Genomic DNA, 12,237 nt, shown 5'->3' on the forward strand with positions numbered 1-12,237 from the left:
ACACTGATACACAGTAGATTTAGGATTCAGAGTTCTATAAAAATGTAAGTAAATTGTGAGATCTCTGGTTGTGGTTAAATATTAGAATTTTAACTTCTGCAGCCCAGCAATGTAGTATCATATTCTACTTTTACATTTCATGCTTATATGAATTTAGTGCAAATTACTTCTCCCTCTCTACTTCACAATCTTCATATACATATGGGAAGAGTATAAAAAATCAGTATTTGTTTTTTGGAAGATGGAAAGTTGTTTGGAAAGTAGCAGAGAACGAAAAAGAAACTACCAATGTGGAGAGGAATTTTGTATAGGACTAAGGTATATAAATCAGTCTTACAGTGTTTTTAAGAAGAGTAAGTCATAGTTTCTTAAAAGTGCTTAACACATTTCTTACACATGAAGAGATCTTGTATTAAAATAGTTATTAGTCTATAAGTGTTATAATTATTTGCATATAAGCAAGTTTGATTCAGCTATTTCAGTTAGAAAATATTTTCTCCAGGAGCTGGACAATAGTAAAGCAGGTAGGGTACTTGCCGTATATGCCGCACACCCCACTAAAAAACAAATAAAATCAGTATAACTGAGACTTCGACAATATGCTAACAAGAAGGTTTTAAATCTTGGAATGGAACAAATACTGTCCTTAACAGACAGATATTAATCGTACTTATAAATTTAAAGAACCTTTTCAATTTTACTGCAATTTATTAAAATAGTTAAGCTCTGTAAATGAATTTAAGGTCAATAAATGAAAATCGATGTCACTGCCAAATACTGACACAAAAGCAGATTTATTTTTAAGTACAATGTAGAATTAGAGATACAGAAATTGATGTACACTCCCATTACACTGAAAATACATACAATTAACTAGACAAATATGTTTTCTTTGTTGGGGGTTATTGCTTTTACAATGCTCTAATGCCAAAGATCGAAGACAGGAACTCATGAAGGTATGGCATGTGCTTTACAGCTCGGATAAAGCTCTACTTTATGAAGAAAAAAATTGAAGATTTAAATCTATGCTAGATAGGATCCTGGGGACCATTGGGAGACATTATGTATCTAAGACACAATTCTCTACTTGACCTGTTGCAATTCAAACCATAAACTTAGTATATATGTTTCAGTGTAAAACTGAATCTAAAATGTGTACAGATATATAAAGTTCCTACAATAGCCCTCAATGTGGAAAGACAGAGGAAGAAAGTTTTGATACAAAATTGAGTCTGATACTATCAGTATAAACACTTCAATTCTGCAGATTAAAAACTTTCACCTCTACATTCTCCTATTCCAGATGAGCTGTTGGTAAAAATTGCAGGAAAAACCCAAATGATTCCATTAATCCCAGTACAATTTGTTTGTTTCATTTCAGTGAATGAAACAAACCAAGATTCCACAGCACACCCCCAGCACAAGCTATCCTCCAATGACTTAAAGGATGCAAATGATAAGCAGAAAGTACCAAAAAGGGTGAAAATCTAATCTTAATTACATGCCTTATTAGAATATTCTACTTCGGTTGTATCTTATATACATAAATCTACTTTTATTATGATTTCAAAGAAGATTATTGGTATGTAATGTTGGAGAAGAATTGCTTCAAGGTTTTCCATGTATATGGTGATTTATGGTGTCCTTGGAACATGAATAAATGGATAGAATAGATATTTCAAAGACTATATGGAAGGTAAATGTTACATATTTCCTTTATATCATTTATGATAGTTTCTTTTCTATGATCTTTGTCTATGCACTCTATGCAAAACTTTTTCTTCCACTTTGAAAGTAAACTTTCAGTACACTCATTATCTTTCCTAATTTTATATGTTGATAAATACATTTAGCAAATGAGTCTCTTAAAGAAAAATTTTATTTATAAATTATTTTATTTCTTCTTTCATTCATTTTTCCCATTAAAAACTGGTATCTCTGAGAATATCACTGAGTATTACTTAAAACATCCTTTCCTCATAAGTGGCAAAGTGATCCGATGCATCTGAAATGGTAAAGTAAGGGAGATCATGAGACATTACAAGGGTTAAATTAATGTAAGTGAACTGAAGCCCAAAGAAACTTAAAAGCATTAGTGGAGCTCAAAAAACCAACAAATACTGATTGTCAGGGGGTTTTAATCAGTTTGTAAACAAAGACTACAGCAGAACTTTTCGAAAATAAACAAGTTTTATATGCACATTTTTACATCACCATGACATACAAATCATGAGTCACTAACCTGACTGGTTTTAAATGAACATTTTTCATTTCTGTTACTCTCAAAATTCAATGAGGAAATCTTAACCTGTTGTATTTACACATTTAATATAGGTATATTTTATGTTTCATTACTCAATGGTATATAATCACAAATTCCCATTCAATTGTCCCCTGTAATTTATTTTTGATTTACTAAAATTTCCTGATTAAGTTTCTATCATGATTGCCCAGTAGAATGTGAAATTCCCTCCCAACGAAGAATAAAGAAATGTCATCCATCTAAGTATGCTTTATTTCTCAAGAAAACCTTTCTTACTGCTAACTTTACGGCTTTATTTCTCAGGCTGTAGATCATTGGATTGAATGTAGGCGGAACTACTGTATACATAATAGTCAGCAGAATGTCTGACACAGTTGGAGAGTCTGAATGAGATTTTAAGTACTCAAAAGCAGCAGTAGAAAAATATAGTAAGACAACAGCGAGGTGGGGAAGGCAAGTGGAAAAGGCCTTAGCTCTGCCCTCAGCAGATGGCATCCTCAGTACAGAAGAAAATATCTGCATGTAGGAGAATCCGATAAAGACAATACAAAGAAATCCCACCAAAGACAGGATGACAGTGACACCGATCTCATAGATATAGTCATTAGAACAGGAGAGTTTCAAGATCTGAGGAATATCACAGAAGAACTGATGAATGACTCGGGGACCACAGAAACGGATGGAAAAAGTAGCTGCCGTATGCATAACTCCAGAGATGGCGCCACTGACCCAGACGGCAGCGACCCCATGAACACATGTTCTGATGTCCATGATAACGTCATAGTGCAGGGGCAGGCAGATGGCCACATAGCGGTCATAGGACATCAGCGTGAGCATGGCCATCTCTGCACCCGCACAGAGAGTGAAGACAAAGCACTGTAAAACGCATTCCCAGAAAGAAATGTTCCCACTCTGCAAGAAAGAGTTGTAAATGAATCTTGGGACAGTCAAAGAAATGTAGCAGAGATCCAGCAAGGAGAGATGCCTCAGGAAGAAATACATGGGGGACTGGAGACTGTCATCCAGGGACGTGGTGGTGATGATGAGCATGTTGCCAGCTAAAGCCAACAAGTAGAGAAGGAGGAATAGACAGGCATAGAAGATTTCTAGTTCAGGCGTGGCAGAAAATCCCATGAGGAGAAACCCACTTGTCGTGAAATTATCCATAGTCTTAATTTACTTCTTTCGGGTATTGTTTGCAAATCACAGTTCTGCATGGATGCAGTATTCCCAAATTCTCTAGAGTTGTAAAACAATGGTAAATTAAACAAGTGAAAAATTAGTATCTACCTATAAATATTTTTCTTCATAAACACAAAAATGGTAAGTATGAGATAGTGCCTAACAAATAATAATGTAAAAGTAGCAATTCTATTACCGTAATCATCAGCTAACTAAAATCCTGTCGCTGTATCACTGTATCACTGTCCTCCCATTGTTCTTCAATTTACTCTAGTGGACACCAGTAGTGTCTCTATTCCTCCCAGCCCTGCAATTTTAGCAGCCTCTATTTACTTGTCTTTCCCAGTGATTGGAGGCTCTTTCAGGGTCAGGGGAATGAGACCTATCGTTACTGTTTTTGGCATATCGAATATGCCACGGGTAGCTTGCCAGGCTCTGCCAGTGTGAGCTGGATACTCTCGGTAGCTTTCCAGGCTCTCTGAGAGGTGTATATATATATATATATACATATGCATATACATGCATTGCTGGGTGTGTGACCTCCAAAAATTAATTTTAAAATGTTCAAACCTCTTAAACCCTCCCCTCCTCATTCTCAATCCTGTGCTCCTCCCATGCAAAGAATTTTTTTTCCTATCAATTAATATGATATCATATATATCTTAGTTAAAAATGGCTAAAGAGGGGCCGGAGCGATAGCACAGCGGGTGAGGTGTTTGCCTTGCACGCGGCCGACCCGGGTTCGATCCCCGGCATCCCATATGGTCCCCCAAGCACTGCCAGGAGTAATTCCTGAGTGCAAAGCCAGGAGTAACCCCTGAGCATCCCTGGGTGTGACCCCAAAAAAAATGGCTAAAGAAAAGTTTTGAAATCTATTCTGAAAAATAAAATTATCTGTGCAATTATTTTGCTTAATAATCAGTATCATTTATAATCATTTTTATTTAATAAAATAGAAGAGAACTATGATGTTCTTAAGTAATTTTTATGTAACATAATAAGCTTTCTGTTCATAATATACTCATATCTTCAAGAAATACTATTTTATCAGGAAAGTAATCTAAAATAGGTAATATCATGGTCAAGTTTGTGCATATATTCTGAAAAAGATCAGAATATTTAGCAGAAGAAAAAGTCTATCAACTAATATAATTTAGTTTACATATAAATAACACTTCCTTGTTTTTGTAATTTGTTCAGGGCCCTGGATGCTTCACAGTGACAGAGAACTGAGGTACTAGCCCATGAGTGAGGCCATGAGTTCAATTCTATGCACTGCAAAAAAAAAAAAAAAAGAAAAATCTATCTCACAATGATTTACTTTTGCATTGAATCACTGTGAGACAGACCCTTTGAAAGCTGTTCCTGATTAGATTTCAGTCATAGTGTTCCAACAACCGTCCCTCCACCAGTGCACATTTCCCATTACCAGTGTTCCCATGTTCCCTCCCATCACTCTCTCTCTCTCTCACAGTCTCTCTCTCTCACTTCCTCTCTCAAACCAAAGTTTTTATAATTAGTACATTAGAGAAAACAGACAAATCCTGAAATTAAATTAACCAAAGTTTTTAGGGTGCTTGAAAATGATAATTTTAGGTAGACAAGGACATTATTCCTAGGAGTTCAAAATGCATGAATTGATAGAATGGAAAGAGACACTGAAAAATTAGAAGGAAAATAGAACATAGCACACAATTAGTTCTCTGTAGAGAATATATGATTATGTTTATGCTGATTAACACACTTTCACTCTAAATCAGAGACACAAAGAAAAACACTGATCCCGCTGTTAGTTTTTTCCAGCACTAGAAAACCTCCAAGGATAAGACTGTACCCATTTAAGCTGAAGATAATGTAGTTTCCTTGCATCTGTTATATTCAAAGTAATTATACTGGGAAAACATTCAAGTCTGAACTGAATACAGACACCGCCTCCCAAAACCCAAAAACACAGAACGTATGAAATTTTGTATTTTTGGAAATCAATTCACCCTCAGTTTTTGTTGTTGTTGTGTATGTGTGTATGTGTCTGTGTCTGTGTGTCTGTATCTTGTGTTCCACAGGAGTCATAAAATCAGAGCTTAAACTAAATTAAACCAAAGCATTTAGTTTTATATGCAGACTGGTACAAAAAGACTTTGCAGATAATGATTCTTAACATCTTAATGACACATTTACTCACTTGGGCATTCTCCTCAGGCTTCTTCAACTCACCAGGTCAATTTCTGTAGCCACCAGAAACTTCTTCCATCTCAATATATTTGGGAGCAGTTTGCTTAATTTTCTAGATGAAACCAACAAAAATAACTTAAGTTTTATATATGGAGATATTGTTCACTTATCCTAAAATCTTATAGCTGATCATTAATTAATATGAAGATGAAAGAAAAAATATAATTAAAAGAAACTCATTGTCTTTAGAGAGGCCCAATTTTGAAAGGTAACATCAGTTCACTCCAAAATCACAATTCATTTAATAAATCTTCCATTCAGTGCCTGCCTCTGCATTCCTGAAATTAAAAAGTACACATATATTAAATAATTTTTAAACCCATGTTTCTAATACAGCTGACTATAGAAAGTAAATAGATTCTTGAGAAAATTAGTTTATGAATAAAGATGTATATTACCACTATTTGAGTTACAAGGAGGTTAAAAAGAAACATTTAAATCTAAAATTTAGGTGCTTAATTTATTAATTGGACAAATTTACTAAATTTATTTTAATTTTAAAGATTATAATTCAAGGTTTTACATTTAAATGTTAAAAGATAAATGTACTGTGGCCAGCACAACACAGTGATGGTTTGGATGCAAGCCGTTAGCTCCCTTAGCTGCCATCCTATGGTCATTCTCTTCTTGGGTGAAATTTCCAAATGTCTCTAGCTATCTACTTTCAGTATGAACCCCAAATACTTAGAGTTTACTAAAATCAGTGTTTTTGGCAGTGGAAAATACCACCCACTGTTCATATGTCCATTGTATGATTTTTCTTCAATTTTTCTTCAATTTCTTTCTGTCAAGAAGAGAGAAATTCTAGGAATAAAGAAATGCAATTCCCCCTGATCATTCAAAAAATTTGAATGTCATTTACAATGTTCTCTTCCATCCACCTAGTTTTCATTGATGTTTCTTAGCTCATACATTTCCTTTCATTTCTCAAGTCAAGGACAATGATATTTTATCTTATCCAGTCAGAAGATCTACCTTAGAGGCATTCCACTGTCCAACCCACTCTGTCTTTCTGGAACCTCAGAGCTCACCGGAGTACAGTCAGGAGCCTCTTCCTTCATCATAAGGACAAGCGTCAGTGTGTGTGATTTGCACTTAGGAAAGGTTTGATCTCTGTAATGAACCGACCTCAGAAAACGATCTTCTGCTGAAAGAAATCAGTCTATTTCAATCCTCCCTGGCCCCTAGAGGTTACACCAGGAGCTTAACAGAAGCAGAGCTCCTGGCCTCTGGACATTTGGAAGTCTTAATAAATTCCCTTGGGCCAAAACTTGTAATTATACAGTGTTTTCCTACAGAAAAATCTGTTGGAGCCGATTTCATGACCAGAGTATGCTAAGTCAGTTTCTCATTTTATTTGTGTCATTGGAAAACTGTATTGAAAAAGGCTAACCTACTTTCAACTGAGTTTATGTAATCAATTTAATTGGCTGCTGCGGGAAACGACTCTGTAACCGAATGCCCTAAGATATGGGCAGTGTCCTGGGTTAAACAAGCCTGCAGGAAATAGTGGTCCTAGGGTTGCTATAGGAACACTGAGAGGAACACTGCGAGGGGCGCGGGCTGCCCTGCCAAGCCGCTGCTGTCGCTGAACCCGGAGACGGGTGACCAGTTTCGGAAGGAGGTGGCACGGATCCGCCGGCGTGCCAAGAAGACGAACCAACCCTCTGAAAAACTTACTCCTGGAGTGATCTACGTGGGCCACTTAGCACCTGCACTTTATGCAACTCGGCTCATCCAGTACTTCTCTCATTTTGGCGCTGTCGCGAATCTCAAACCGTGCAGGAGTCCAAAAACTGGAAGTAGCAAAGCATGTGGCTTCGTGGAGTTTGAATCAGAAGATGTTGCCAAGATAGTTGCTGAAACAATGGACAACTATCTCATTGGCGAAAGAATGCTGAAGTGCTACGTTGTGCCTCCAGAAAGGTACGTGAAGAACTTTTTAGAGAGTTGCATGAGCCATTTAAAAAGCTGTCGTTTCCAGCAGTACGGCGGCATAATGAGAACCAGAATCTAGTTCAAAAGCTGCGGATGGAGAAGCGATTTGTGAAGAAAGAAAAAGTACCCAGAAAGAAGTTGGCAAAAAGAGGGATTGATTCTAGTTTTCCTTCTCTGGTTCTACGCACCGAGCATTCCAGCTCTGGGGATTCTGAAAAGACCAAGGTACCTTTAAAGACAGGGAAGAACAAGAGGAGGAAGAAGATGACAAAAGTTGATGACAAAATTAGTCCTGAAACTTCTGAAAACACTGTGGACAGCCAGGGCCCCACACCAGTTTGTACACCAGCATTTTTGGAGAAATGAAAATCAGAAGTAGTTAACATGAAGGATGATAATGATGATGAAATTGTTTTAAACAATCTGTATCTGAAGTAAAAGAAGACAAACAAGCATCTCAGACATTAGCACGTTCAAGGAAAAAAAGACAGAAAAAAAGCAATCAGTGATCCTGAATGTGTTGTATCTAGTGTTGGGGGAAATGTTTGTATTATAAAAACTCATAAATATATATATAATTCAGTGCAGCCACTTAGAAAATTTTGGGAGGAAAAATCTCTTGGTTAATGTCAGTAAGGAAAACGGTTATTTGGGCTTAATCAATGGACCAGTAAAATAGTACAATAGTATGGGAGGACTTGCCTTGAATGTGATTGGTTCCTGTTCGATCCGAGGCATCACATATGGTCCCCTGAACACTCTGGGTGTGACTCAAATCAGAATAAGACACGCAGGGGCTGGAGCGATAGCACAGCTGGTAGAGCATTTGCCTTGCATGCGGCCAACCCAGGTTTGATTCCCAGCATCCCATAGGGTCCCCTGAGCATGCCAGGAGTAATTTCTGAGTGCACAGCCAGGAGTAACCTCTGTGCATCACCAGGCATGACCCAAAAAGCTAAAAAATAAAGACATGCAAAATGAAATGCAAGCTTGCATAAGAACTCTCAGTACCGGATTCATGCTGCCTCTCTGTCCTCATCTTTGGTGTTTCGTTGTTGGTTTGTTTTGTTCTGTGGGGGTTTGGTCTGGTTTGGGTGCCACACCTGGCAGTGCTCAGAAGTTACTCTTCACCTTGCACTCAGGATCTATTCCTAGTGATGTTCAGGGACCATAGGGCACCATGCCGGGGATTGAGCCCAGGTTGGCATTGCACAAGGCAAACACCCTACCTGCTTTGTAATTGTCTGGTCCCATTTCTGTTCTGTTTGGCACACCAGGTGATGCTCAGGACATACTCCTGACTCTGCGCTTAGGAATCTCACAGGATTATATGTGATGGGGGTGAAATCAGGTTGAGCCATACACGCAAGACAAGTACCTTACCCGCTGTACTCTCGCCCTGGCTCCATCTTTTTTTTTCTTTTCACAATACTATGGAATACTATGTAGCTGTTAGGAAAGATGAAGTCATGAAATTTTCTTATAAGTGGATGGTCATGGAGAGTATCCCGTTAAATTAAATGAGTCAGAAAGAGAGGGACAGACATAGGATGACTACACTCATTTGTGAAACATAAAATAATAGAATATGAAACTGACACAAAGAACAGTAGAGACTGGGCAGGAATATTGTTCAATAGTTGGTAGCCTGCCTCATGAGCTAGGGGAGAAGGCAGCTGGAATAGAGAGGGGATCACTAAGTTATGATGGTTGAAGGTATCATGTTTGATGTGTGTTGAAAGTAGACAAAGGACCAAACGTGATAGCCTCTCAGTATCTGTATTGAAAAGCATAATGCCTGAAAGTAGAGAGTTTGGAGTAAATTGTCTTCCATGGAGGCAGGGGGAGGGGTTTGGTGGGAGGGGGTGTACAGGGGATTTTGGTGGTGGAAAATGTGCACTGGTGTTCAATCATTGTATGACTGAAACTCAAACATGAAAGTTTTATAACTGTATCTCACAGAGATTCAATTTAAAAAAGTAGATTGCCTGACTTTAAAATGTAACTTCTAATACACTCCATTATCACAAATTACTTTTGTATTTGGGACTGTCTATCAGATTTGCCTGGGACTAGATGGCAGCCAGTGGATGCAAATTCCCACAAAGATCAGGTTATCCCCAGCACAGAGACAGGACTTATAGCCCACCTGGGGAACGGAAGCCACCAGGCTGCGTTCCATGCTTCCGCACAGCCATAGCCCAGCCTGGCCCAGGGATCTAGAGCTCCATCCAAGTGAACACTCCAGTAAACTTCTCCTATTTCCTTCACTTTATTCATCTCTCTCTCTATCTACATTGAACAAGATTCTCAAATCGATCATTTTCTTTTCAGAGATGTGAGATTTTCAATTAGAAAATTTGACACAAGAGAGAATTCTCTATGTAACTCTTGACTTTCAAAACCAGCTTTGAGGACCCAGAGAGATAGTACAGAGAAACCAGTGCTTGCCTTGCAAGCAGCAGATCTAGGTTTCATCCCCAACACCACAAATGGGACCCTGAGCACCAACAGGTGTGATCCTGGAGTAAACGTTGAGAAAGTCAATATTCCTCTGCCCAGAGCTCTAGCATAACGGAGCAAAAAGGGAGCTTGTTGAGATCACAATCTATCCCAGGAAGTGAAATTTCCCTGATAATTTAATCTTCCTCAACAAGTAACTTGAGGGAAGGAAGTGTGGGGAGACCCAGTCAAGGGCAAAGTTGGAGCCAGGGGATCTGGAAAGAGAGTTCAGGGCTCAGTCTCTGGTCCTGCCTCACGCCCTCCCTGGTTTGACCCACAGCATCGTGTATGTGCATAGCCTGTGTCAGAGCCAGAAGGAAGCTGTGACAGCAGGATATGGTCCATGAACAGCTGTCAGAGCCAGAGATTTTATTCTTGAGTTAAACCCCGACACACTTGCCACAACAGTCCATGTTTCCATGTTTCTTCCTGTACTGCTCTCAGGCTACTGTCTTCAGCACACTGGTGAACAAATTTAAGTTTCAGAGAAATGTCTCTTCAACTTCAAAATGAAAATGAGGTTTCTAACAGCTCAATGATGGAGGAGGAAGGGGCACACAATTTATTTACTCCATTTATAAATAAACCCAAGGCTCATTTCAAGTATGCATGAACAAGAAAAAAGTCAACAGACTGTTGACTTTTGGGTGTTAGTTTGGGTAGAGAATGCATTTTCAGCTCTAAGAAACATAAAGATTATCACTATCAACAGCCTTCAAAGGAGCTAGTTTTTTAAATATTTCATTCAGGAAGTAATTATATTGAGCATTATCACTTGCACAATATCATAACATACAAGAAAGCAAAATTCCTATCCAAATGGAAGAGGAGATGAATTATGTATGACTGAGATAAAACAGTTGGTGACAAAATGGCATGACATAAGAAAAGAAAGAATATATTATAATAAATGTAAAAATTCAATCTTTCTATCTGTGTAATATAAAATAACAGAGTAGGAAAAACTAACACCCAACAATAGTAGTATATAATACCAGGAGGTTGGCTCCATGCTTGGAAGCTGGCACCACATGCTGGGAGAAAGGGAGCCCAGATAGAGAAGGGAACACCAATAAATTGTGGTTGGAGATTCCACATGGGAAGGGAGATGCATGCTGAAAGTAGACTAGAGACTGTGCATGATGGCCACTCAATACCCCTATCGCAAACCACAACACCCAAAAGGAGAGAGAGAACAAAATGAAATGCCCTGCCACAGAGGCAGGGTTGGGTGGGGGAGGACAGGATTGGAGGGTGGGAAGGATGCTGGGTTCATTGGTGCTGGAGAATGGACACTGGTGGAGGGATGGGTTCTTGAACATTGTATGAGGGAAATACAAGCACGAAAATGTGTATATTTGTAACTGTACCCTCACGGTGACTCACTAATTAAAAAAATAAATAAATTTTAAAAACTGTAAATATACACTTCTGCTAATAAAACATATCTTTGCTGTGAATAAAAGAATAATAATTAAAAAAATGTAAACATTCAGCAGTAGTATTTGAAAATCACTGGGAGGCAGTAGAGAGCACAATAATTATTTAGACAATAGCAAATAATGTGAGTCCAGAATTCAAGCCTGAGATATAGAGACAGATTTTTTTTTCACAATTCACTGTCATCTTCCAGAATTATCTCTTGAGCCTTTCAATAAATGTTTTATTATATTAATTAATGAAATCAAACTATCACTTATGACTCTCTCCTCTATCTTTCTCTCTCTTTCTCTTTCTCTCTCTCACTCTCTTCTATCCTCTCTTATTTTTTTCTCCAAGAGAAGATTTTTTTCTTATGTAAATTTTTTAGGAAAATTACTCTGCATGAATTTTTTTACATACTGGTATAGGTTTAGGATTCAGAATTCCACTAAATTTAAGAGAATTGTGAGATCTCTGGCTGGGGTAAATATTAGGATTATAACTTCTGCAGTCCAATATTATAGTATCATATTCTACTTCCAAAACTCATGGTTATGTAAATCTAGTGTAAATTATTTCTCCCTACCTCTTAAGTTCACAATCTTCATACACATAATGAGAAGAAAGTAGAAGAGAAAGAAAAATCAACTCCCCATATAGGGAGGCACTTTGTATAGGACTAAGTTGAAAAAAATCAG

The 12,237-nt window shown here is 37.9% G+C and overlaps 1 protein-coding gene and 1 pseudogene across 1 annotated transcript; one reads left to right on the top strand and one right to left on the bottom strand.

Moving 5' to 3' along the window:
• Positions 1-368: 368 nt before the first annotated feature.
• On the bottom strand, positions 369-3,430 carry LOC129402549 (olfactory receptor 14J1-like). Its single transcript, XM_055129527.1, has 2 exons — positions 2,531-3,430; positions 369-419 (listed from the first exon to the last, which is right to left on the bottom strand). The coding sequence occupies exons 1-2, from the start codon at positions 3,428-3,430 to the stop codon at positions 369-371; spliced, it is 951 nt and encodes a 316-aa protein (XP_054985502.1).
• Positions 3,431-6,998: 3,568 nt separating this feature from the next.
• On the top strand, positions 6,999-8,124 carry LOC129402388 (MKI67 FHA domain-interacting nucleolar phosphoprotein-like; annotated as a pseudogene).
• The last annotated feature ends 4,113 nt before the right edge of the window (positions 8,125-12,237 follow it).

The sequence above is a fragment of the Sorex araneus genome, chromosome 2, assembly GCF_027595985.1.
Source record: "Sorex araneus isolate mSorAra2 chromosome 2, mSorAra2.pri, whole genome shotgun sequence".
NCBI classification, from domain to species: domain Eukaryota; kingdom Metazoa; phylum Chordata; class Mammalia; order Eulipotyphla; family Soricidae; genus Sorex; species Sorex araneus.